Genomic DNA, 27,997 nt, shown 5'->3' with positions numbered 1-27,997 from the left:
ATAAATTATAATATATATGTCACTTCAACAATAGACATGCCCAATCACTACAAACATGCAAAATCTAAGAGAAAAAAACCCAAAATGAAAATACAGTCTAACAGAAACCTGTACAGCTACCCAATAAGCAGAACCCATTTGCTACCACATCAGGCATATGCAGAAATAAGAGTTCTTTCCATTTAGTTTCCCAAAATACAGCCTTGGAGATATAAACACACACTTGTCAGGACAACTTCTCCAGTGTGAATGTCAATTCTGCAAAACGTAACTCTGTATGCAGGAAAGATTAAAAAACAGTTTTTCAGGGTCGAGAGAGATTTCAGGGCAAAAAGCTGCATTTACCTTATCTGAATATACAATAAAGAATAGAAATCCATTAACACAGCAAGAAGATCCACACTGCATCACTTTTCAGTAGACTTGACTAATCTACACTCCATTTCTTATAGCTGCATATTCTCCATTTTACTGAAGAAATGAATGGCAGATTAGACAGAACCATGTTTAGATTCTCACTGCAACAGAATAAAAAGAAAAGGTTGGTCAAACTGCAGAAATAATAACAACAAAGTAAGAAAAATTACCACAGAAATAAGTTGCTAGGATACAGCACACTAATGTGAAATCAGATACAACAATTAAAGTAAAACTATACTTTCTGGATGTAAGGACAAAACCATGTATTAGGCTAAGCCAAGTAATTAAATGGAATCTTGAAAACAGAAGTAAATGGAAGAAAGCAACTCAAAATGCTACACAGCCAATTTTGTATCAAAAGCTGGAAAGGTGAATTGATACACAATTACAGACACCAATTTGACAGTAGCAAGATCAGAGACCACTTCTGCCCTTAACCATCAACATGGTCTTGGTTTTGGCAAGTTGTAGTTTAAAAATTTTCTCAGTGCTGCTGTGATAGCACAGAATAGTGAAAGCCAAGTATCAAAACCACAAAAAACCAACAAACCACAAAAGCAAACAAACAAATCCCCAAACAAATAAACAAAACCCCGAAAACACTAAAAGAAGAGATCTAACTACTTGGGAAGTGGGTCAAAGAAACTTAGAAAACAAAGTTTGCACAGAAAACTCAAGACTCCACATTGTCCCTGTTAGCTAGTTTTTATCTGCTTAAATACTATATCTGCTAGGAAGAAATTCCTCAGAAGAGTGAAAATAATTAAGCAACCAAAAAAAAAATAAAAAAAAACCCAATGAAAATAAAGGAAGTTTTGATATACAGAATTTGCCTCAAACTTGTAGATAAAATGAGCACATCAGCCTAAAGCCATGATTTTTCTGGACTGTACTAACATCAGCTTGCCTCTGTATGAATAGGCAAATAGCTCTGCCCACTTTCCACCAAATCAAGTTTTACAAATTCAGCCACAATGATGAGAAATCAGTGCATATCCTAGCATGCAAGAGTAAGTTTTTGACACGTTTCTTTAGGCACCTCTGATTTCTTAGGTTATGTAAATACTGACCTCTCTGTCCCAGGCTTGCAAGTTCCAGATATCCACTAACTTAAATTTACTTATCTCTATTTTGTATTTTATTTGACCAACTGATAGCAGGTTGAAGCACTTTTTAAGATGACTCAGAAAACCATGAAAGCTTAATAAAACTCCAAAACATAAAAGCTTAATGTCCAAAAAGATCGTCTACAACCACTGGGGCCCAGCAACAAAGCTAAAAGTGTTTATTATCAAAGCTAATAGTGTTCATTGTCAATATACTGAATACATTTGTCCTTACAAATATGGAGTATATTCTGACATAAAACTACTCTGCTGTAGCAGTTTTACTATGTAAAAAACACCGTTCTCAAAAGACAATTTGAGAGTTTTGGAACCAAGTAAGCACAGATATTAAAATTGGGCTATTTCATAAATAAAACTCTCCAAGCCTTGCATTACAGCCCAGTAATGTGCTGGCACATGGAGCTGAAAACAGATGCAGCAGAAGGAGCATTGACACTTTCAGCATCAAAACACCTGTCTGCAAGGCCACCATGGGGAAGGACAGGGCCTTGGAGCTGCAGCTGAATTCCACATAATCCATACAACTCCTTACATCAGGGACTGATGGCAGAGAACTTCTGACTTCATAAAACTTATGAACCTGCTGAATCCTGATGCCCTGAAACTGAATAAAATATTTCAATTATTTCTATGCAGGACCTTCAAGATAGTAAGCATTTTCAAGGATGCTTGCATGTGGCTGATTTAGAGATTCTGACAACAGACCACGGCAAGAAGAAGCAAGCTCTAAGCAGAATCCGTCACCCTTCCTTTTCTCCAGCCACAAGTCACTCAAATTTGCTACTCCCCAATACCTGTTGTATTACAAAAGCCTCTGCAATGCTGCACACATCTAATCCTTGCACACAACATCCTCCCTGCCCAACAGCAGGCTCTGCTTCAATTTGCCATTGAATCAGGCAGTTCTTGCAACCCAAGACAACTTGTTGGCTTGTTTATGTCCAACAGATGGGCCATAAACTTGGAGGCAGCTAAAAGAAGAAATAAAAACCTGGCAAAATAGTTCTCATAAGCCAGGGGGAAGCTGCATTCACAGAAGGATACATGAAGCTTCCCTCTGTCCCCTCCCAAATATCACACTGATAAATGAGGGAAAAATCAGTGACAGGAGTTTGCTCTGTCTTCTACTGTTGTATTTTTCACTTTCACCTAAATGATCTAAGACATGCAAAAAAGGAAGGAGAGGGCTCTGGGCTTTGGATGTTTTGGGTTTTTTTTAACTTTTAAAATGGACAATTTCAGACAGGCTGCAAGGATGGATAACTAAAGAGAATTCTTAGCTCATGCAAAAGCCAGATGTGAAGATGAGAAAAGAGCTAGACAGAAACTCTTCCTGATTTTTGCAACATGACTGCGTTTGCTGCACAGTTTAGAACAACATAATGTCTCAGAATCTTATATAAATACATATTTAGACAATCTATTTCTATACATACATTAATGAAACAATAACATTGGTTTGTTTTATATATTATATTCTTTCTAATTAATACAATATCCATATTTGAAACTTTTTTTAACTCAGTCATATTTGGCACACTACCAAAGTCTCAATTCAACTATACTTCTAATTTATGTTGAATTTTTTGCAATGTGTGGAACAGTCTAAACAATACAATTCAAAATAAATAAAAAGGAAGGACATACAGACATAAAAACTTTTAATGTTTCTAGTTAGGATGCACTTTAGAAGTTAATTCACAAGTGAAACAAACTCTATGATGCTGTCAAGCTTGAAAATGTTGGCAGCTGTAAAACTGTTCTACCAGGAAAACAGACCTTTTAGGATGTCCTAAATTTGGAGCAAAACCATCAGTGTCCCAGAAGCTTCTCCAAGTGCAAAGACACACACTCACAGGACAGCAGCAGGCTGGCTGTGTCCTGAACTCCAAAATCAGGGATTAAACTTCCAGCAAGGCTGGGATTATCTGGTGATGTCGCTACATCATCAGAACAGACAAAGGAGACATCATCACCTTTGTGTGTGTTCTTGCTTGAACGACTTTAATGCTGCTGACAACAGTGTGAGAACACACAAATGGAGCAGGGTTCTAAGCACAGTGTCTGAGAGATTTGTTCTGCTTCTCTCTAAAGAGGCCCGTGGCCATTTCTTTCTCCTCCTCCTCTTTATATTCCACAGAGCCTGGTCTCCTCACCACACCCTCCTGCAGCTTCTCTTCCCTCTTGCTCTCATCCTATCCTGCTGCCATATCCTCTTCCATTTTCCTCTACTTTAGGCACCATCATGTTTCCTCTTCCCAACACCCCCTCTCCCACCCTTCCCAAGCCCCCAAAAGCAGCTGTGCCACCCTCCATCCCCTTCCCCAGCTGCATATGGGCAAGTGGGGGATCCAAGGGACAGAGATGGAGGATCCAAGTGACAGAGATGGAGAATCCAAGGCACAGAGATGGAGGATCCAAGGGACAGAGATGGAGAATCCAAGGGACAGAGATGGAGCAACCTGCTCCCTCTGGATAGCTCTGTGTTCCTCAGAGCTGCCAGGCACACAAAGGATGCCAGCAGGAAAACCCCCACCAGGGCACAGGGCCAAACCCAAGAGCTGAGCACGGCTGTGTGCTCCACCCATCACCCTGAAACAGCTTCTGGGAGACACGGCAGCTGAAGATGCTGACTAACAGTGCCATCCAAGCGATCTGTAATTTTCAGAGTATTTAGAGCATATCTAACAGCTTTAAATCGCAGAACAAATGCATCCTGGCAAAGTCAGAAATGATGAAAAATTTGGTCACTCTCCCAAGCAAAAATGTTTAGAAACAATGTAGGAGGATGGCAATTTTTCTGGCAACTGATGCTGTGAAAATAAACAAGGAATCAGTCTTTTAATTTGTCATCCCCAGTTTAATAATTTAAATAAGTTAAGCGACTTCTTAAATGTGCACCTGGATTTAGTAAGATTTTAGCATGTGCCCTTTGTGGTAAACACAGCAAATAATGACAACTTTGAGCCTTTTTTAGCTATTGCTTCCTCATCTGCTCCAACAGTAAAGTGAATCTTTGAAAAGAGTGTAGTGAAAATAGATCAGTTAGCTGATCCTATTGGTTATTCTTTCTTCAGTAACTATGATGGGAATAAATCTTTAACCATTGTCTTGGTGCTTACTGCAAGAACTGAATTTTAAATTGACTTGTAAACAAACATGAATCTGTGTGAATACCACATGATGAGCAGATCTCATAAGGCAGCTATTCGGGTGTCTCACTTGTCTTAGGCACCTGCAGCTTCTGATGAAACACTTCAAAAGATTTGCTGTAATAGGCTCTGCAGAGGAAGCACTTTAGGAGTGTGACTAAGCAAAGCAGAAACAGAAGACTGTTCCTGAATACCTATTAAATTAAATGTTCAATAACATGCCTGCAAAATATTCTAAAGAATTTACATATGTATGCACACTTCATTTCTGTATGCTACAGAAGATGCACAAGCACTTAAGAGTTATTTAAGTTATTTAAGTCCACTACCTGCTTTCTAAAAGTTACTTTTAATGAGCCATCATGAACTTTTAGGGGAAGGAATGTAAGTCAAAAAAACTTCAGGTTTGGTCACATTACATGAAACTGCCATGAATAAAGAGATTCAAAGACATATTTTCCTTTTCAAGAAGAGTGAAAATGAAAAAAGTTTAATTCAATATACCACATATTCCTAACCACACACACATATATGTACCAGATTAATGCAATTTCTGTCATAAGACGCTTTTATAAATTTAAAACGCAACTTTTTTTACACAAACTACAGATAGTCAAGAATCAATTTCAGAACTACATGTACTAAGAATCAATGAACTCTTGTTAAATGAATGAAATGCCAAAATAATATTTCAGGTTAAGAGCTTTGGTTTCGTAAAAATATTAAAATTATACTAAGCAGTGATTTCTCTATTCTACTGAAATAACTTTACATGATATTCCAAAGCCATAATTTTGCAGGTCTGCAAAAGCCATATTTAAAAATATTATTCAAAGGCAGAAGTTATACATGTTTATACATGTTTTTACATGTTTATAGTTAATTGAAGAGTAAAAATAAAAAGCAAACTGTTTTCTCTCTTTTGTGACTTCAATCCCCAGAAGAACTTTGCAAGTCCTGTAGAAAAGCTTCCTTTTCAAATTCAGTCTCTTTTGACTGCTTGGTGGGTTTGGTCTGTCAGCAGATACCACTAGAAATTAATACATTTTCAACTCTACAGATATACATTCTAAAACATTGAGTACCAGTATTGGGAATACAGAAATCTGATTGAGATGGGATTTATTTGTTGGGGTTTTTTGCCACAAAGCATCAACTAGACTTCATATTATCTCACACGTTGCTTTGTCAAGGAGCTAAATCAGAGGCCAGAATACATAACCTTGGACTGCACAACTAGAAAAACATTTCTGATGAACTAGAACAAAAACTATCAAACTTTTCATTTCAGAAAGACAAAATGAAGACTTGAAGCATCTACAATTAAATGTAGCAAATACTCAGAGTCAGCACTTTCACAAGAATTTCTCTGGAAACACAATCATAATCCATGGGCAGAAACCCAAAAACCTATTGAGAAGCTTCTGACTTTAATGAATAGACAGCTACATCAAGAGACCTCTTTGATCAATTTTCACCTAAACCTGTTGAATACATTACAAAAAATGTAATCATAAAAATGAAACAAGGCAAGAATAAATTAATGCTTTCAAGGAGGATGAAAAGAACAGTTTACAAGTAAGGTCTTGCGACAAAAATGTAAGGAAGATTGAAGAAGGAAAAATATTTCCATCTGTATATTTTTTTAAATGCAATATGAATTAAACTTTGATTTGAAAGTAAATTTCAAGTTGTGTATCAGAGGACAAATATTTTTATAGAGTGATAATTACAATGTTGGTCACATGAAGAAAAAAAAAAAAACAACCTATCATTTTTTAACACAAATAGAAGGTAGGAACCAAATATTCTGAGAATCTTCCTAAGACAACAAATATCTCATCTATGAAATGGAAATCAAACTCCACTAGCTTCTGCTTATTTCTGAAGAACCTAAGCTTGATCTTTGGATAAAATTAATTTAACATTCCCATAAGCAACAATTACCAAATAGGTAGGACTGTGCTAATTGAATTGATTGATGATACACTTGGTAGAACTATCACTATAGAGAAAAAGCACAATTTAACATCTAAAAAAATTTCATGACTTAAAATACTGGACCAATACAGCAGTCCAAAATGAGAAATGGTAGCTATTCATTCCTCCTGCATGATATAGAGAGTTTCCTGTTTCAAGTTTCTGGTTTAAGACTTGGAAGCACAAAAAAAAAAAAAAAAAAAAAAAAAAAAAAACCAAAAAAAAAAAAAAAAAAAAAAAAAAAAAAAAAAAAAAAAAAAACCAAAAAAAAAACCCATTGCAAACCAAGTGGGGTAAAAAAAAAAAAAAAAAAAAAAAAAAAAAAACCACAAAAACAAAAACAAAAACAAAAAAAAACTAACAAAAAAACAACACCAAAAAAAACCCCAAAAACAAACAATGAAAAATGTGTGTTCCAAATATTACAGTTCCTGTAAATGACAAGCAGAGCAACCCAGCAGTAGTGGATATTAAAAATATGGAAGGATTAGTAACAATAAATTCCTAATCTTATTTATAAATGAATTCTTGGTTCATAAAAGGGACTATAGCATGTGGCAGCTTAGAATAGCAGAAAAGTGCTAATATATATTCTGAAAACTATTAGAATAGACTCTGTTCATAGCAGGATATTCACCCTCTGGATTGAGGCTAGTCAAGCACACAGCACTTGGATTAGAAGTATGAGATGCTTGTCACTATATAAAAACTGAATTGAGGAAGTCACTCAAGCTGCTCTTCTGAAATCAGGCACAGGAAGAACCAACCACAGGAACAAAAATATCATTATTGAAGAGATCCCACCGAGAGAAAAAAAAAAAGAAGGTGAATAAATGAGATAATATGAATTTGCACAATATTTTTGTAAGAAAAATCAATTTATAAGCATTGGTATTTAATACCATTACACTGATATTTAATGTTTCACCCTGAAAATTATTTTATTCTTTTATTACAGAATGTACGCAAAGCTGAAGCATGTTCAAGACATGTAACTTAATTCTAATGAAGAACTTAGAACACATTTTAACTTGAAATTTGATTAGGACTGAACTGTGTAGCGAGGCTGAACCAGCTACACGTGGCAGCGTTCTTTGTCCACATCTGAAATTGTGTTATTTCCCTGTAGTTTACAGCAGGCAGTCCACCCTTCATGCCTCAAATCACATGTCCTGTTTCTCTCCCTTCTACCTTATTATCGTTCATCAGTCCTATCCCTCCTTTCTATCCAGCATTTCAGAACTCTCTGCATTTCCCCATTTCCTGGCTCACCATAACATCCTACCAAAGCTGCTGTGTGAATCCAGCTTTGTGCTGCCCAGGAGAGAGAAAACCAACCCAAGCCTGGATTCCATCTGAAGCCTCTTCCACATGACTACACCAGTGTCTTCCAGCCTTGCAAATCCTGCCTGGATTCTTCCCCCACCTAAATGTGCACACTCAGACCTGTAGGTGATTGAGATTAGCCTTGAAACTCCAGGATCAGCGAGGTGGTGCCCACAGAAGATCAGGTTTGGCAGCTCCCCTCACTCTAGGCTATGGAAGCCAATAATAAAAACAACACATCTGCCACAGAAAATTTAGTGGATGCACTTCACATGCACAATGAAATTCATGTTATCATGTTTTTTAGATGTATCACCTTTTATTCTTAATCTTCTACAGGAGAATTACTGCTTAACAAAAAACCCTCAAAGAAAGAAAGAAAACATTCATTAAACCACATTCAGTGTGGAGCTAGAGGTATTTTGAGTGACCTGGTGTGGGAAATTTCAGGTTCCTTTCATGAAAGAGGAGGTTGCATTAACACTTATATTTGTTACCATTTCAGATTACTTTTTTCAGGGTTAATAAGCTCAACTGCTTGCAAAATAAGCAAAAAGCTTAAAAGCACTGAAAGCATTTGTATTTCCATTTGTTCAGCTTCTCTTGGAGTCTAAGAAATTCACAACCTCAAAATATAAACTCCTGCAGCTAAAAACAGCAAAGAATTTAACCAAAACTAACTGAAATGGTTGCATTTAAGGAATGGCAAGTGGACACCCATCCGTTTCATAGAAATTAATTGTGTCTCCTCAGTGAAGAGCATCTGTTTCACGAAAGTAGGACAAAGGCTGGAATGTAGCACAGCCTTTCACATCCAGCATTAACCAAATGACCCACAATGACCTGGAACAGCATAATTCTGACCCTGTTGAGCAAGCCAGTACCAGCTCTTCCATAACTCAGCTGCATTGACATCAACACTTAAAAATAATAAAAAAAATAGTACACATTTTTGATGTGACTTCTATTTACAGAGAGCAAGCCCACACATTTTGGTGGGATATTGTCACATTTCACTTTCAGAACATTTCAGTTATTGCACTTAAGTTGTCTTTAGTTTTGGGCAGCTTTCTCATCAGAATCCAACTCAGGCATGGATATTTAATTTATTAGCTTTGAATGCAGTGCAATGCAAGTGATTACATATATACATATATATATATATGCTTACATAGAGTTAAACTTATTCTAAATGTTTATACACAAATATAGATACAACTATAGTTAAAACATATTAAATAAATGCAACATCTATACCACGTATTTTTTCTTAAATAATAGAAAATGCAACCTGACTTTTTTCCAAACTTCTGAACATGAATTTCTACTGACCACAGCGGGTGTGGCATTTTTAAGTGGACTACATCTCACACAAAACTCTGGATTTCAAGATGCATTTTTAGCAGTCTACACCAAGACTGATGACTAGATCTGGTTTAGTACAGTGCTAGGACGAGATGATACTAAAAACTCTCGATGAGAAGAATGGGACATGTATTAACAAAAAGTTAAATGGTTGTGTTTGCAAAGAGAAGAGTAAGGAAAACCAATGTACTGAAAATGAATTACACAAGGCTAATTAGCCCAGCCACAGCCCCATGATGTTTCCAGCTCAAGGACTTCTTCGGAGAACTCCTCTTTCAGCCCCTTACCCTTGCTATAAGCTGCTGAACTGTAGCTGCTCAGAAGATGCACTGCATATGGAGTAAGACAGGCTCAACTCAAAGGGTTAGTGCAGAAGGAAGAGCTCATCTTTACTTGGTACTTTGTTTGTCATGGCATTTTGTGATGAGAAAGCCCCAAAAATGAAGATGTTCAAAGATACTTGCCAGCAGAGCCAGCAACAAGACAAAAGGTTTAATGAACCAATAGTGAAAAAATTAGCCAACACTTTAGGTGGCTGAAAGCCTTACTTATTATATCACTTTTCTGAACAAATTTTAGTATTTCCACAATCTCAGAAGACTATTTGGTGGGGTGGGGGAAGAGTTTTTGATTTGCTGAGATCATCAGGCAACGTAAAAGCACGTACAAGTGCAGACTGCAGAACAGCGGTACTTATCTAACAAATCCACTCTGGGATGCAGCTGCTGACAAATAGGCATAGATAAAATGGTCCTGTTATATGCATGAGGTTTCTACATGGCAATTACTTAAAATTTACAGCTTATGCACTCAGCAAGTTGAGAAAAATGCCAACACACTTGTGGGACTGAATGACTTTTCGCATGCTGTGACCGCACCTTTGAATTTTCACAGAGCAGACACACGGGCATGTCTACAATTCCTACTGTAAAAAATCATAGAGAACACACAAATTACAGTAAAAAAAAATCACCTTGATATTATCTGAGAACTGATACCTATTACTTATGTGTTTCGCAATGAAAATGAACAGAATCCCAAACAACACAGTCCCGCAGAGATGAAATCAACACAATAATCTTTGCTTCAGCTTAAACAACTTGTTTCATGAAAGAAGAGCTGGACTTCAGAATGTTATTGGTACTTTTAAGTGTTGTTGGTAAAGTTTCATGCACACTTCAAATTCTCAGGGAAGTGGAGAGACAGAAGGGTGGCTGGCAAAAAGAAACACCAAAAAAATTTCTTTTCTGGATGCTTGGAATACTTTCATAGAGTCAGATACATAACTGAATTAGGTTCATCAAATATCATGCAATAATTGCCTATCTTCTTGATCACTTATTTTCAGTATGGATATAAACAGATGTACACAAACAATTCTTTGCCTATCTCATAATTTCCATTTAATTCTGCTATGTTTGCAATGTTATGCACATATAGAGGCTTTCAAGATTAATTAATCATGACAAATACTATGAAACAACTCTCAAAAAAACTGTATCACTATCATGATACTAGCCTGAGTAGCCTTCGAACTCAGTTTAGTTAGTGTTAATTTTAAAAAGTTAAATTCAAAGTTTCTCAGATCCCACTATCAGAAAAAAGAGTAAGCACTGTTTACTCTAAATATTAATTAGTTCCTCTAAATCCCATACTTGTAAGAAAGACTTCAGGTAAAATTCTCTTTATTTACATATCTGTTTAGTTTTCATCTGAGCTCTGAAGTGTGAGCTGTCTAAAGACATGCTGAAGAAACAAACCAGAGTCACACCCTACACTGAAGTCATACTAGAGAGTCTTGCTTTGACTATATTTGAAATAAAACAGTTACTGTAACTGTGGCAACTGAAACATTATGAGAACAAAGGGAAAGGACTTCTAAATATCAGAAGAAAGTATATAAGATCTTAAAAGTGGCGCAGATGCAGCAAAAGCTGAGATGTTGTACAAAACAAGGTAGTTCTCTATTGCCCCCTTCTTACAACCCTTCCATAGATACCATGGAAGTTAAGTTGGATGTAGTTGCCTTTTTTACTAAATCAGACATTAATGTTTAGTGTTACCACATTATCCTTACTCAAATCCAAACAAAAGAAAGAGAAAAAAAACAACAAACACCAAAATAAAAATTAAAAAAAAGCACTCTGGTAACAGGTGACAATGGGCTTCTCATGCTTTTGGCCCAAAACATGCAGCAATTTCATGTTTATTCAGAATTATTCTTCAGCTGATTTAATAAATTTAAAATATCAGGACTTATGGCAACTGACATAAGAACAAAACAGAACAAAAATGTAAAAGCTTAGACAATGGAGAAAGAATATATAAAGTCACAGATTAAAGGAGAAGAAAACCTGAAAGTGGAATACAAAACCTAAATCAAAGAATGTTGGAAAAAATAATATAATTTTCTCACAAATAGGAATGCCAAGTATTGTATGGCTCCTTTACATTGTGGCATTTTCCTGGATTAGAAAAGTAACCTTATATATGGTGTCATCTTGCACTTCAGGTATGAATTATTCATTGCAATGTAAGCCAAGGGAAAAAACCTACTGTGCCAATCTAAATGATTTCAAACAGAAGTTACCTAAAACTCAGTACCTTGTTCAGATCTCTCCCCATACTGGTAACACTCACTAGGGGGGGAAAACAAAAAAAGAACTTAGTATTATTTTAATATACTAAGAAAGCAAATCTGAGCTTTAGTGATCACAGAACCACAGAAACAGAGAATGGCCTGGGTTGGAAGGGACTTGAAAGATCATTTATTTCCAGCCTTCCTGCCACGGGCAAGGACACCTTTCATGCTTTTGGAATCAATGTGAATCCCAGAACCTAAGCAGAACAAAAGAAATAAAGACCATTTTAATCATATTTCCTCTGTTTTGAAACAATAATATCCCTCTCTCTTCCTCAGATCTAACGATCAAGGAGCATCTATTTTTAAAAGCTATTTTGGAGTTGTAGAAATGTTGTAGAAATCACAGGATATTTTCACTGCACCTGGCTTATATTAGATTCTTAAATAGCATCTGCAACTTAGAAAAATCAGTGAAACAGCAGCAGCTCTGGTTCTAACACCTCACTCCTTCACATGCTCATGCTTAGCTGCTTTGAAAGGAGTGGGCTGGTGCAGAAAGATATATAAATGGTCCTTCATTTATTTATTGACAGTCCACTTCCAACACAGTACATAAATGATCAATTTTAGTGGTTTTGAATCACAGCACTTGAAAAGAATTAACTACTTATAATAAATTCTCTCTCTTTCCAGTCAAATATTTCTCTAAGAGAACACTTGCACATAGAATGACTTGATTCAGTGGTCCAACACTCGCTGAGAAAAAGAGGAATATACTGTAAAAATTAAGTACTTGCAATAATTTTGAGTATGTGCTGATCTGCAGGCCAAACTATGGGCTGTGGGAGAAGGTAGAAACTTCTGAAGGTAGCTGGTTTGATAAATTTAAATTTACAATATGCATTCAGAAATCTTCTGCACACTTGTACCAAATTATAGTTAGGAACACTAAATCTATTAACACACCCCTTTTAAAAGTAAATAGTCTGCTAACCCATGCAAATTGGACCACTATCTCTGAGATGCAATTCTGCAATACACAAGTGCTAAGAACTAAAGTAACTCTGGCAGTGACTTTTTATTAGTAGTTTTTAATGGTAAAAATTAAAACAAAATACACTGTACAAAGTCCATTACCACACAGAGCATAATAAAATGTGATCCTGCTTCAAGGCTAAGAGTATTTGCTTGTCAGGAATAAAAAGTGATTTTTAAAAAATTCTTTGTGAATTAGAGTTGTTTTGGATCTCTTTCCTATTTCCAGAATAAATTGAAACATCTTTTGTTGCTTTTCGAACATTGGAATAGCTACTTTGATGACACTAAAATCTCACAAAAATCAACATAAAATGAATTGTTGATTTTAACATTGGTAGATATGAATTTCCAATTGTATGGGTATTATTTGAATATTTAACTAAATCTCTAATTTGTGTTAAGTAAAAGCATTTTTTGATTGTTTATAATTAAGCATAAAGTACAAACCCAACTTTCTGTTTGAGATTCCAGCACTATAGAAGGAATAGGGGAAACAAATGCCACGAAAAAAGAGTTTTCACACCCCTCCATTAACAGCTGCAGCTTATTTTTCGAATAAGTAATTACATACTTAGAGCAAACACATTTAAAACTCTGACCTAGCCAGAACACATTTTCATTTCTTTTTCAGTGCAGAAGTACGTTTTCCCCTTATTTCTTTATCTTCCATCTGTTCTTTCACCGTTTGAGTTTAAGCAGTGGTCAATGAGAGGCACTCTCTACCGGAGTGCTACATACTGGAGTTGGAGTCTAATTAGACATTTATTATTCTGCTGCAACACTGAACACTAATAAAACAAATCTATCTCGCTCTTAGGCAGTTCATTATAATCTAGCTTCACTATTCCTATTGCAGCATTAATGGCACTGAGACAAGACAGTGATTAAAAATTTATATTTTTTGTAAATGGAATAAAACTTAATAAATTGGTTTTCTTGTTTAATTAATTGTGGTTTATATACTGCTACTACAGAATTACAACAAATTTCTTCCAGCAATTATTGATGATCTCATTGTGCTGTTAGCAAATTAGTCCCCAAGTGTTTAAGAAACCAACAGTGGAAAAGGATTAAAAAGGTTCACACATCTAAACAAGTTAAACTGATTAGAACAAATAATGCTAAATATAACACCAAGTACTGAATCTAAAAAGTTATTTGAATTCACTCCAAAGTCATTTGAACTGAAAATAAAAGGCAGTATATCAGCAGGCTGAATAAAACTACACCATTCATTCAATGCAAAAGTTCTTTTCCATGAAGTAAAAAGTGTTGCATTGAGCCATTATTAGCTGTTAAAGTAGCATTCTCAATGAAATATGAAACAACCACTTCTTCTAATATTTAAGACAGCTAAATTAATTTTTGAAAAGTAGTAGCCTGGTGTTCTCAGTCCATACTTAAGAATTCAGCTAAGCAACAAAGATGAAAGAACAGCACCACCTAGTTCTCTATTTAAAAGTTTTCAAATATCATCATCCACTGATTTATTTTTGTAATCTAAATTCACATATGCGTGTGTATTCTGCAATAAAATCTGTCACACTGCCACAGGAAACAATACTAACAAGTTTGTCAGGAGTTATTAAAGCATCTGATATAGATGCTTTACAAGGCTATACTGTGAAAAAAAAATCAAAAACAATTTGCACATGCAAGAATGGCAGAGACTTGCAATAATAAAAATCTTATTCTGAAGCACCAGAAACACTGGATGGATTGCTCATCTTTTCTTAATTCTACTCTTGGGACTATTTCCCTAATTTAGCCAAACACTGTGTTTGTATTGATTCCCCTGTACAAAAGTCTGACACTTGATAGTGTTCCACATGTTCCAGATACAAAAAATATATTCATGACACAGACAGCCCCAGAGCCTCAGAAATGTGTTTAAAAAACTTTTGGCCAGTTGTTTCATAGTTACTTCTCTATTCTGCAAGCAGCAGAAGCCTTTCAGAAATGGGGTAGATATTTCAGGTGTTAGCTGAACTGAAAGTTTTCATGTGAAAAATTCCCCTTTTAGAGGGGAATTGAATGAGTGCTGGATTGGGACAATCCCGAAGTTTACCAGGAGGCAAGAGCAGCACCCAAGAAACTGCCTACTCCTACTATTCAAACATCTTACCCAAATTGTAGTAGCGTGGCTGCCAGTGTTTAAATTTGACAAGCACGGTGCTACACATGCAGAGCAGTTATTCCATTTTTCTAGACATGCTAGATTTCCTAAGTTCTCACTCAGATCAAGAGGACATAATAGCAGTGGAACAGTATTTTTGAAGACATCTTCTGTTTTGACATTGATATTCATAAGTCAACTCCAATTTCTCATACTCATATACATTTCACTGAATCTTTTCTGTAAGCCTCTTAATTCAAACAGAGCACAAGTGACATTGATACTTTGAGTATTCTGGGTCGCACTGCATTCTACAGTGAAATGGCTTGTCTTGTAACATTAGAGAGAAAATGGGAGTTAACTGCAACTACAAAGTGCTTTAGCTGCATTTGAATGAGATGCTCAAATCAAGCAATTGATTTCTCTTAACTCAGAATGAGGAAAATTAAATGGGGCTACGCTGAAATGCTCTCATGCAGTACATTTGTACCAATCTGCAGAAATTCATCTCAGTTCCTGGTTTTCCTATGGCGACTTCTGAAGTATTTTCAGCTCTCATATTTACCCTGTCCTACTTATGCCTGTAGGAAGTCTTCCATGTTTTGCTGACACAAAAAAAAATCAGATGAATGGACAAAAGAGACTGGAGCTTTATGACCACCCTTGTAAAAAGCATTTGAAACCAGTGTCCCTGGCAGGAGGCAGGCTCCAGTGCCAGGGACTGACTCCAGCTGGCTCTCCTTCTCACCTCTGTCAGTACACATTTGAGGAAGGCAGAGAAGTAGAGAGTAGAAAACACTAAGAATTAAAAATAAAACTAAACCAAACTCCTCTTAAAAAAAAAAAAAAAAAAAAAAAAAGGAAAATAATTCTAATCCTGCTATCACATCCATCTCAGGTAGTCTCTCCTCAAAGTAGGAAGAAGGATGTCCTCTCATAGCTTCTACAGAATGCACTTCCCCTAAAATCTTGACTTGTTTCATTCCATTTCCTGCAGAGGGGAAGAGGTGAAAAGTCCCTCTGCATCCTGCAAACCCGCAGTCATACAGGGCTTCTTCTAGCCTGATCTTCACTGATGTCTTGGTCCTTCACAGCAAAGGCTTCTGTGTTAACTCCAGAAGGGATGTTTCATTCCTAGAGAAAATGAGCTCTCCACATGCCCTGTGCTCCCTCCAACCACATCTCCATGTACCATCCATGAAGAACACCCAGGCGGTGTCCTGGCACAGCTCACTCCTTGCAGAATTGACACATCAATGTAAACAGATTAGACAGGATCCAAATTTGAGGTCTTTATCCTCACAATCTTAAGAAAGCAAATCCCTCATGCATACACAGCAGGGCTACTGCTGTTTCCTCACCATAAGCCTTGAAGCAGCAAGCAGAAGCAAAAAAAAGGGAGATTTTTGGGTTTCTTTTTTTTTTTTTTTTTTTTTTATTGGCTGGTATCCTGTGCAGACAAGGCCTAGAGGGAGATTAATCTGCATTTATCTGTGGCCAGCCAGTCACATATTTTGAAATTTACTTCTGGAGATATTTACTTTCTATAAAAAGTTCAACCAATTAAAAGGGAAAAAAAATCCTATTATATTAATTCTAAACAAATTTTTTTCATTTGTTTACTTGAAATTACAAAGACTACTAGATTCTGTTTTCCTGTGGGGATTTCTTGTATATTTCAGTTTGCAACAGGTATAGTCTAATGAACATTAAGTGCATCTGCACTTCCAAATCTTGCGGTACAGATATCACAGTAAATGAAGAATACCTTTCATAGCACATGTTCAACTGCCTTCTTTATCCAGATTTCCTGTTATTCCATTTTGCATCAGATCAGGAAGAAATTGTTCTTTTGTAGAACAGAAGTATCACTTCTAACAGACAAAAGCAGATCTGTACAAAATCTGGCATAACTCTTTTACTCAAAATCCAAAGACAGCTTGCAAAATTCTACAACCCCACTGTTTTCAAGAACTCTTCTCCTCCCCCTGCCCCCAGACATTGCTTCCACAAAATATATAAAAGCCGAGTCTCTTAAACCAATGTTATATTCCAAGCTATTTTGAAATTACATTAATCTTACGTGCTAAGCATGTGGAAGTCCCATAAATAAGTCTACAAGCCAGTGAGGTTTTTTATCTATCATAAATAAAAACAAATGGCCCATATATTTATATTGATTATACGGTTTCCCAGTGGCTCCCAAATTCTCCATTCAGAATGCAGCAAAGCAGTAATAATTTATAATTTGCAAAACAAAGATGGCTTAGGAAGCTGAAAACATTTTAATTTTATTCTGGTCTAATTCTAAATCTCAAGCTTATTTTATGGGGAAGGTACTGAAATTATGTGAGCTTAGGACTATATTTAAGGAATTTATGAGATTTATTCACTCTAAGAACCAGTTTTGCATTTTACACACCAAAAAGAAGCATTAACCAGAAGTTTGTAAACCACAAACTTTACATTTACTGAGGAGTGACATGCCACATACTTAACAAAAAAGCCATATAATAAGAAGAATGGCAAATAGTTCTGCAGAAGATGGGCAAATAGTCATTTTAACCCATACTTACATTACTTATACCCTGCCTGTGTTCAAAACCACACCATCTTGACTGTGTTTAGATAAGCAGCAGTCAAGTTTTGCCCTAAGACATGTTAGCCTGAGGACTCCAGCCTTCAGAGAAAAGACAGTGTTTAAAGGTAATTCACTGCTAATTTGGTTTTATGCCAAGAGATGAGACAAACTTTTTAAAATATACAATGTCCTGTCAATTATCTGACTTGATATTTAAGTTCTGAAAAGCTCCTCAGTGTTAGGTGTTACCATTTTTGCTATACTTGGTTTTAAGTTAAAATTCAAGGGATTCCCTTTTGACTGCACACATGTAACTTGTCATTAAGCACGATCATCACTGAACAAGATGGCACTTCTATCTTCCTCCATATCAGTCCAAATCTCACCTATTTTTCATAGTGTTACAAGGCTACATGATACAAGCCTGAAGGCATCAGTAACATTATTAGAAACCTGCAATGGAAAAGTTAAATAACTGTAAAGTTAAGAGAAAACTGCAATGCCAAGAAGATGCTTCACATGTAATTTCAGAAGCAGCATGTTAGCCACTTAAGGTATCCTCCAAAGACAAGAAGTTCTTTCATTCTCACTACTATTATCTTAGTTGCTAGTAAAAGAATTCATATAAATGGAATACTTCAATATGTTATACCATTTGATGACCTGTCACAGATTTGGGATACTTTGTTAATCCTTGATTAGTAATCAGTTTAGTGAGTAATATTTCTAATCACTGCATTTATTCGCCAATTTGCAAATGGCTGCAGTTCAATGTTTTTGTGTATCTGAAGACATAAAAAATCTCATTTGGTTGAAATAAATTCAAGAGCGAAAATAAGTGTTTTCATTTATCAAATTAAGTCTTACTTTCTCTGTATAAACTGAGCAAATCAATGGAGAATTCTTCACTGTTCTTCAGTGTACCACAATAAAGCACCAACTAGCATGTCAAGATTTTAACTTCACATATAAAAACATATTGACAATCAGGGAAGAAAAAAAAAAACACTTTCAAAGGGATAAATATGAAATGAATTTGATGCTAGAACATACTTTTTACAATCTTTTAATTAAAATAAATTTGATTGCTTCTGCTTCAACTAGTACAGCTTTTCCCCTGGTTAGGGACTAACCAGAACAGCCTTTCTGCCTTACAGCATAGCAGGAATAAAAGCAGGTCAAGCTACACTGTTAATCCAGCAGATGTAGGTCAGTTTAGGATAAATATCTGAACAGACAGAAAATACCACAGTGCCCGTGCCTACTACAACTGCTGCTGTGAAGTAATTTGGTCTTACTCTCTTCAGAGCTGTCAATCAGTGGCAGTTCTTGAATCTCCAGTGCTGAACTTGGGGAAAAAACAAAGAGTTTTAAGACTCCAGTGGGTCTGTACAGCTGCACTGCCTACTCAGCTTCTGCCAGAAGCAGCAACAATAATGGAGTGCATCATATATTGATGATAAAGGTGTAACTGCATCTTCATAAGTGGTCACAGATATTTTTTGCATGTAGCAGCAGACTCTGGTTCCTTCACTTAAGGTTTAGTAATTGAATTACCATTATTAGAACCGTTGTTTGATTAATACTGTGGCATATAAGAGGTTTAAAATATCACCAGGATATTTTTACCTCTAACGTAAGAAAACAATCTCTCCTGCACTATCCTTCCCAACAAACTGCTTACACAAAGATGATGATAGAGGGAATATCAAAGCTATTTAAACAACCTCCGTACTGGATATGTGATGACACATGCTGTTTTACAAAAAACCTAAACCTTGCCAACCCCATTCACGAAACAAAGGAAAAGCTGTAGAGTGGTTCAGGAATGTATCTCCACGCGAACAAAACTTATACAGCAAAATTTTCAGCTCTGAAAGAACTTTAGGGGTTTGAATGGAGGAACATACACTATAATTATTTTTTCTGAAACTGAAGAGCAGCTACCTATGGACAGTTAATAATCTTTACTAGCTATTTAGAGAAAAAAAAAAGAATAAATCTAAATTGAGTATTACAAACCAGAAAAAAAGATGAATGCATGAAGTCATAGTAATGTAAAACTATATTAAAATTGATTTGCTGCTACTTTAAATGCAAAAGTTATAAAAAGCACTCACGCTCTCCAAAAACCATTTGATTAAACTAGAAACCAGTAAACACAACTCACTGTTGGGAGGAAATTGTCTTTCCCTCAAAAATCCTAAACTTGTCCAGACAGCAAAAGCATTCCTAAATAAGACTTACAAAGGTCCCAATGTCTCTATTTTGCAAATAAAATGATAGAAAAGGATGTAAGTATGATTATTTTTTTCCTCACGTTTACAGATTAAAGGGAAAGGAGATGGGAAAACAGGTAGACAAACCACCTACATTGTTCACTAACCCCTCTGTAGCTGTTCTGAGTTCCACATGCTAAGAAGTCCTACACACCAAATTCCAGCATTAAAGGAGAGCACTAGAAGAACAGCTACACAGCCCCCAGTGTTTTGTTCCTGAAATAAATGTTCTCTCCTTCTTTCAACCCCCTTAAGATGCTATTACAATAGTGGCTTATGCATTGATATTTAAAGCACCCATCCTGAGCTTAGTATGCATTAACATAAAAGAAACTGCAAACATTTGGGCTTTTTCTTTATTTTCATTTATAAAATGAAGGGAAAAGATCCTGAAATAGGTTCAGAGGAAAAAAAAAAAAGGAAAAAAAACCACAAACAACCAAAAACCAAAAACAAACAAAAAAAGAAACTCATGATCCTGAAATAGGTTCAGAGGAAAAAAAAAAAGGAAAAAAAACCCAAACAACCAAAAACCAAAAACAAATAAAAAAAGAAACCCACAACATTAAGGACCCTTGCAAAGACACCCACATTCATTTCTGAAAATACTCAGTTCTTTCCAAAATGTTTCCATTATGTAGAAGAATAATTGCTCAAGGGCAAATTCCTGAGAGAAATCATGATTTTACAATTTATTCCTTGCCACTGGAATGTGATATTTGCCTTTCTTCCTTTCAAACACACCTCAAGAACTCCTTGGGAAGAAGGGATATGCTCATTAAGATCATACTTAATATCGATGCAATCCCAGAGGATACATACACTAAACTGTGTCTAATAGTTTTACCATTCTGCATTTGTTTTAGGATGTGTATTTTAAAAAGCATGTCTGGCAATCTCTCTACAGAAGATCCTGCATTGTTTTGAGAGGCCCAAACTTTTGGGAGTTTCTGCCTGCTGTTCAACTCAATTAAAACAAAATTGAAGTAATCCTTCTTTCTCTTGGAGAAGGCATTAAGAGGACAATGACAACATCTCCCATTTCTACATTTTTAAGTGTAAGAAGGAGAGGGAGTCACTGTTCTAGCTCAGTCAACCACATTCTGGTTGGTTATACTGCTGTTCTTTTTGGCAAGCACCTGATGTCCACATCCATACCATACATAACTGCTGTTACCAGTTACTTAACCAACATTTGTAATGCACAGGAGAGAAAAAGGAAAAAAAAAATCAAAACCACCTCAAAATCCAAGCTTCAATATACATAGAAATATTAAGAGAATAACTCCTATTAAGAGAATAATTCTTTGGTAGAAAGAGTAAGGGTAATCTCATTCAACACTTTTTGTCAATAGTAGGATCAGGCCAGAGGGATGAGAAAGCTAATTATAAGAGCTAAAGCTCCTGTAATAATAAACTATAACTTAGAGACATTTGTAGTATATTATCATGGAATTGCAACTGACAAGTAAATTTGAAAGCAGAGGCAGATTCACTGTTCTACATTTCTGAAATAAAAATTTTTTAAAAAGAAGAACAAAACTAACAGGAAAGTAGACAAGAAAAAAGAAAAATGTATTTGCTTCAGCAGAGGTGCTTCTGTTGATCAGCATTTCCATGAAGTTACTTCTTTGGTGACAAACTTCAAAACTGTTTACTGTTGATTGCATGGGAGAAACTTGATAAACTGAGTGCCAGAGTGATAAATATTTGAGTGAGTAATCCCTATTCATGTACTCCACAGGGAAGTTGTGGGGCAGCATCAATGGGAATCTGGATTTTTTAGTTACTTCATGTTCTAAACCAGAACCACTATGGAATGACTAACAATAAAAAGTCATGAAGAAATCAAGCAAAATAATTCATAAAATATGAACTAGCCGAGAACTAAGCAGCTAATAAGCCTACCAAGCCCTCATTAGATTGATGGAAGTCTTATAAAGACAGACACCATCAAGTAAAGTGAAAAATTTTATGTTTCAAATTGTGTCTAAAAGAGACTGTACTAAAACTACTGTCTTTTATTATGTAATTGTGTATGCCCTCACAGTACCTACAGAATTAAAACTCCATGCATTTGACTGGCTGTACACTGTATTAGCATATGAACACTTAGCTGTCAAGACAACCCCTGTGCAGGCAGCCTTGGGTTGCCAAGGTTTTGCTAACAGAAATCCAACTGAAAATTCAAAACAAGGTCTAAATACACAAGATATTGAGTAATGTGAAACAACTTCATCTTAAATCAGCTTAGACGATCTCGTAAGTAGTCATATCCATGTTTGTCCAGGTTTGTTTGCAGGTTTTTTTATTCTGCTTGTAACAGATCTGGGCTAATGAAAAGAGTCTCACCCACAAGCAATTACCTGTCTTGGCTGATTTGTTGCATCAGTGGCCACAGTTTCTGACAAATTAAAGAGTCCCGACATAACTTTCATTAGTAGACAGGTTGCACACATTTGAAGTGTCTGAAGCAACCGCACTGAGAAGATTTGTCCAGTGTTGGCAAAATCTTGGAAATGGATCGTTTGCTCCCACATATGGCACTACCCAGTGCCTTCTCTGAGCCGAGCACATTAAGGCATTAGATGCCATTTGCATTATCACACAGCAGGGGGCTACAGCAGCTACAATTCCAGGATAATCCTAACCTGTATCTGTATCCTATGAATCCAGCAGAACTATTTTTATTGTAACAGTTTCTCACGTGGCGACTCTTGACAATAAGGACCTTACCCGTCAGGTTGCATAAAAAAAGCACAGATGAAGCACTTGAGTTATTCTAAAAACATGCCCCCCGTACAACTGTTAAATTTTGTCTAAGACTACATTCATGAAGTAAAAAGACAATCAGAACAGAAAGAAAAAAACCAAAAAAAAAAAAAAAAAAAAAACAAAAAAAAAAAAAAAAAGCAAAAAAAAAAAGCAAGGCTGTCTGTAAACATAAATAACAGGTTAACCCCCCCGGGACATCATTTATGTACTCCAGGCTCATTACAGCGCTCAAGTTAAGAACAGCAGCAGCCAGAGATCCCACTATTTTCACAGCAAATACTGGAGAAGGCAGAGCAGAGGAATACCATCCCTGAACTCAGCTGACAAACCGCTTCCCAGCTCCACATGTTATTACTCCCTCTCCCACCTCCATGGCTCCCCTTTCACAGCAAGCAGCTGACACTGGGCTCTTTTACTTCTTGTTTGCCTCCTCTCTGAAGGGACTGCTTGCTGCTAATGCTATTCCATGCACAAGCTGAGAAGCATTATTCTATGTCCTCTTCCCTCAGCTGATGCTTCATCAATAGTCTGGACAGATTCCTTAAGCAAATCTCCCCACAGATCTTGCCAGAAAGGCAAACTTCCATACAGGACACATGTCAGCTTGACTCTTTGTCACCTTGTCTTTAATTAGGTTCAGTTTCACCATCAGAAACCATCAGTAATTACAGTTCAGGAGTGCTTCAGATCCTCAGGACAAAGACGTTATTCCCATCAGAGCTGACAGAAAAACCTGCATGTCCCATGGCCCACAAACAAAAAATTGGAGGAATCTAATAAATCCATTGAGCCACTTCACAATACAGTTTGGGGAAGTAAATCAAGCCAAAGGAAAAACTACTTTTAAATGCAGCTATTAAGCTATCAACAAGAAATGTGTCTAATGGTAACTGTGCCTGCTACTTCTGTCAAAATAAATGAAACTAACAAAACAACATTTATGAAGTTGCACTTTAAGGTGGATTGAAGGGATTTGATATTCTGTTGGATACAGCTGCCAATGAGGACAGTCTATTGGAATATATTTATTCATCTCCTCCATTCTCCTTTACCTCAGGAAATAAGGGTTGGAGAAATTACTTCCTCTCACTTCTGCCTGAGTGTTACAGGTTCGTTACATCCCCTTGAAAGAACGCTCTGCTGAAGTGTGGTACACAGAGAGCCTAAGTATTTCTGATTGAAGTTTTAATCAGGAGCTGAAAAAATAATTGTGTGAGAAACTGAAGAGAGGGGAGATGTTTTACACATGCAGAGGGCAAGATGGGTAATGTGTTAGGCATCACTTTTCCCCATCTGCAAGGACAGGCCCAATCTGGTTATTTTCACACAGTCACAGTCAGATTTTGCACTACACCCCATTTCTTTGCAACACGTTTTTTACCTGATGCAGTTCACAGAGTTACATTCTGCCTGGCACGCTCTCTAAACTGCAGTGAAAGACATCACTGTTTTTAATCACTGGTTTACTCTTAAAGCTGCGCCGCGCTGAATGCGGCTGATTGCATCTTAGGAAAGATCAAATCCTCCTCCTCCAGCAGCAACCCCGATTTTATTGGTGACAGAAAGTCAGTCCAGAGGCTTCCCACCCCCAGCTCCGTTGCAGGGCAATGAATTGACAATTCACAGGGAAATGTAAAAGGCAGAGAGGAGCCAGCCCCCAGGTGCAGCGCGCTGCACATGCCCCCATAAATAATCCTGTATAGCACCAACACAGCAGCTCCTTGTGCTGTGACGTACCGGGCAACCCATAAACATCGGGAAAGAATACAAATAATCCGCCCGACGGACCCGTCCTTCGCGGCTGCCCGGCGCACTCCCTTCCCCTCCCATTCCTTCTCGCGTCCTCGGCCGGGAACTTCCCCGCGAGGTGGAGCGGGGGCACTCGGGGGTGTCTGGGCGATGGGGATGGCAGGGGGTGAGGCTCCCGTGTTTCGGGAGCCCGGGCGGCTGCCGGTGCCCCTGCTCCGGGCTGCCAGCCGCGGCTCCCTCCGGAGAGATCGCCCGACACATGACGCAGCCATGTGAAACGCGAAATGTATTAAACTTGACGTGAAATGGCATGACGGAGGCGAGCGGGGGGAGAAAAAAATGAAGAAAAAAAAAAAACCAAAACCTACAAGGCCACTTAGTTTAATCGACTCTTCGCTTCTCCTTCCCACACCGAAACACCCCGCACGCCGAGCGAGGGAAGGGCTGGGAGATGCCCCGCATCCCCCCGGAGGTCCGCCAGCGAGTTGCAGCGGGGTGGCTCCCGGCCCCCTCCGCACCCGCCGGGCCGGGGCCGCCGCCCGCTCCCGCCCGCCGCCTCGCACCGTGGGGTCCCCGCCGAGTGGGGTGGCCGGAGGGCCGCTCTGGGAGCGAGGGGACAAACTCCCGGCGGCAGCGCAGCGCAGCGGGCTTGGCTGCCGGCTCGGCTCCCGCCGGAGCGGGAGAGGTGTGCGGGAGGCTCCCCGCAGGCGGCCGCGGCGGGCGGTCACCTCGCAGCGCGTCGCGGGGCTTCCCTGCGCGGCGGCCGCTCCATCCCACTTGGCCGGATAACGGGAACGGCGGGGAGCGGCGGCGGGGAGGAGGGAGAGGGGAATACATCTAGTCTGGAAACTAGCTGCAGGATGAGCCGCCTGGAGCAGGATGGCGAAGGGATCCGCCGCTCAACCCCCGGCTCATCCGATTACCCTACGTGCACATTTGATGCCTCACATACAGACACGCACTCCCGGCGGCGGCGGCGCAGCGAGGCGCGGGCACCCCCCCATCCCGCCGCCCCCCGCCGGGGGGGCACGGCTGGAGCCCGCACGTTTCCCCGGGATGTTGTTGCAGCGCACACGCCGCTGCTGCGGCTGCACTCGCACTTTCGGGGGCACGTTCGCGGCGGGCGGGCGGGCGAGGAGGTGACGGCCAGTCGCGGGGCGGCTGCGGGGGTCGGCGAGCGGCTGGCGGCGGCGGGGTGAGGGGTAGGTGGGGGAAGAAGCGAGGAGGGCGAAGGAGGGCGGGAAGAGACTGGCGAGGGGAAGGGCAGGAAGGGTTAACAGCCGTGCGGCGCTTCAGCGCTGGATAGCGCTACCCGAGCGGGAGGCTGGGGGCGCACGGCGAGGGGGGGAAGCCGGGAGAGGGGAGAGGGAGGGAGCGGGTCAGGAGTGGGGCGGGGGGGAAATCTGGGATGCCCCGGGCCGCAGCGGTGCCCCCCCGGCGTCGCTCCCTCCCCGCGCGTGGGGCAGGGGTGGGGAGGAGGCGGTACCTTGTACGAGGATCCCGCAGAGGCTGTAGAAGCGCAGGAGCGCGCCGGGCTTCAGCCGCATCCTGGGGGCTCCCCTCGGGCTGGGTGGGCGCCAGGCACGCAGATCCGCAGCCTCCCGCCGCTCCGCTCTCCGGGCGCTTCCTTCCCCCCGCAGGAGCCGCCGCCGCCGCCGCCTCCGCCGCAGTGTCTCCCTCGCTGTATCCAGTGGGGTGAGGAGGAGGAGGAGGAGGAGGAGGACCAGGGTCGCGGGGGTGGATTGGGGAGGGAGCAGGAGGAGGAGGAGGAGGAGGAGGAAAGAGCGGCTCTCTCCGCTGGCTCCGGCGCTGCTGGGCAGGTTCAGGTTCCCACCGCGGAGCGGTGCCAGGTGCCCCCGCTGGCTCCCCTTGCCCCTGCCGGCGTGTCCGTCTGCCCGTCCGCCTCTCCGCTCGCCTATGCCAGGCTGTCCCGTGCCGTGCCGCCGCGGGGCGGCGGAGGCGGGGGGGATGCGCAGGGGCTCCGATCCCGCTCTGCTCCCGCTCCGCTCCAGCCGCTTCCCGGCGCGAGACACAAGGGCAACCTCCGCTCGCCCCGCCCCTTCTGTGCCTGGCCCCGCCCCCGGCCCCGCCCTCCAGCCACACCCCGGCCCTCCCTGCGCCGCAGCCACGCCCCCACGGTCCATTTCGACACGCCCCCTCCGGTCAGGCCCCGCCCCTCATCCCCGGCCCGGCCCCTCGGGTGGGCGCGTGACTGGCGCGTGGCGCTGCCCAATGGCCGCAGCCCGGAGTGGCCCGGGCAGCCAATGAGGAGCCGCGTTACGAACCAAAGGGGCGAGCCCGGGGGCCGGGCCCGCCTCGCGCGCCTCTGAGTGACAGGCAGCCCGGGCCAATCGCGGGGAGCGACGGCCGCGCGGCGGCGCCGCAGCCAATGGGCGGCGAGAGCGGCGGGGGCGGGGCGGGAGCGGGCGCTGTCCAGGGCCGGTGCTGAAGCGGCGGCGGCGCCGGGCGGGAGCGCCGCGGGACGCGGGCCCGGCCCGGGGCTTGCCGGGGACACGGCCCCTTCGGCCGGCCCTTCTCCTGAAACCCCTTCTCCTCCCTCTGCTCCTCCTCCCGAAAACAGCGGATAAAAGGAGGGCTGGCTGCGTCTCCGTGCTCGTGGGGACGAATCCCGTGCAGGTGCCTTGAGGCGGTGGCGATGAGGTCGGCCCCCGAGCAATGGCGATGAAAAGCTTCCTGGACTCTGGGCGGTGTTGGCCGGACTCTGCGTGGCGCGGAGAAAGTTTTTTCTTTGGAGGGTTTCTTGGGAGGGTTGGTGGCATTCAGCTCGTGGTCCGGAGTTGCTTATGTTCCGAAAGATAAAGCGCTGAATGCCACGAGAAATGCAAGAAGGCAGGCAGCCACCTCTGCTTTGTGTATTTGGGGTTTAGCACAGTATGAGCCACCTTTTGCACAAGTGAAATCAGAATGCCAGGGTTTGAAGTTGCTGGATGTGTCTGTAAACATCCTGTGGAGGAATTGTGTTGCCTTATCCAATAGAAAGCAGGATTCCCCTGCATCCAAATAATGACCAGGCATTTCTCCAGTTCTGGTTCCATCCTTTTCCTATTGAGGTTTTCTCTCCATCACCATGCAGCATGTTTCCCACAGTAACTCTGAGTTTCCACCTTGATGTCCCTGGCTTTGACAGCAAAGAGCTTTGCGGAGATAAGTGGTGAAATAGTCTTCCCTACAGGAGAGGGAAGCTCTTTAAAAGCTCATTTCTCTGAAGGGGGCATGGTCTCAGATCGTCAAGGAAGTGCAATCAGCTGTCAACTTCACCTTGAAGAGCTTGCACAGGAGTGGGATCAGGGAGGTTTTGCATTCTGCAGTCGTATCCTCCACTTTGTTCATTAGCAAGTGATGATTATGCCTGGCAGCAGTTGAGACTGCATCAGGATTTATACCGAGTTCCCCCGTCTCCAAAAGATGCTCACATAAAATACACAATCAAATCAAAGAATCACCTTTTAAAGTTCTAGCATTTGTATGGTTTGGTAGCAAAGGA

The 27,997-nt window shown here is 40.3% G+C and overlaps 1 protein-coding gene across 1 annotated transcript in view; it reads right to left on the bottom strand.

The window, feature by feature from the left end:
• Positions 1–26,532, bottom strand: part of CADM2 (cell adhesion molecule 2) — a 575,896-nt gene extending 549,364 nt beyond the window's left edge. Inside the window, exon 1 of the mRNA XM_041480243.1 lies at positions 25,979–26,532. Coding sequence (XP_041336177.1) covers positions 25,979–26,039 — 61 coding nt within the window. The 5' untranslated portion in view covers positions 26,040–26,532. The remainder of the gene's footprint in view (positions 1–25,978) is intronic.
• Positions 26,533–27,997: the final 1,465 nt, after the last annotated feature.

This window comes from Pyrgilauda ruficollis, unplaced genomic scaffold (assembly GCF_017590135.1).
Source record: "Pyrgilauda ruficollis isolate IOZ18807 unplaced genomic scaffold, ASM1759013v1 scaffold50, whole genome shotgun sequence".
NCBI classification, from domain to species: domain Eukaryota; kingdom Metazoa; phylum Chordata; class Aves; order Passeriformes; family Passeridae; genus Pyrgilauda; species Pyrgilauda ruficollis.
This window is presented reverse-complemented; position numbering and strand designations above follow the sequence as displayed.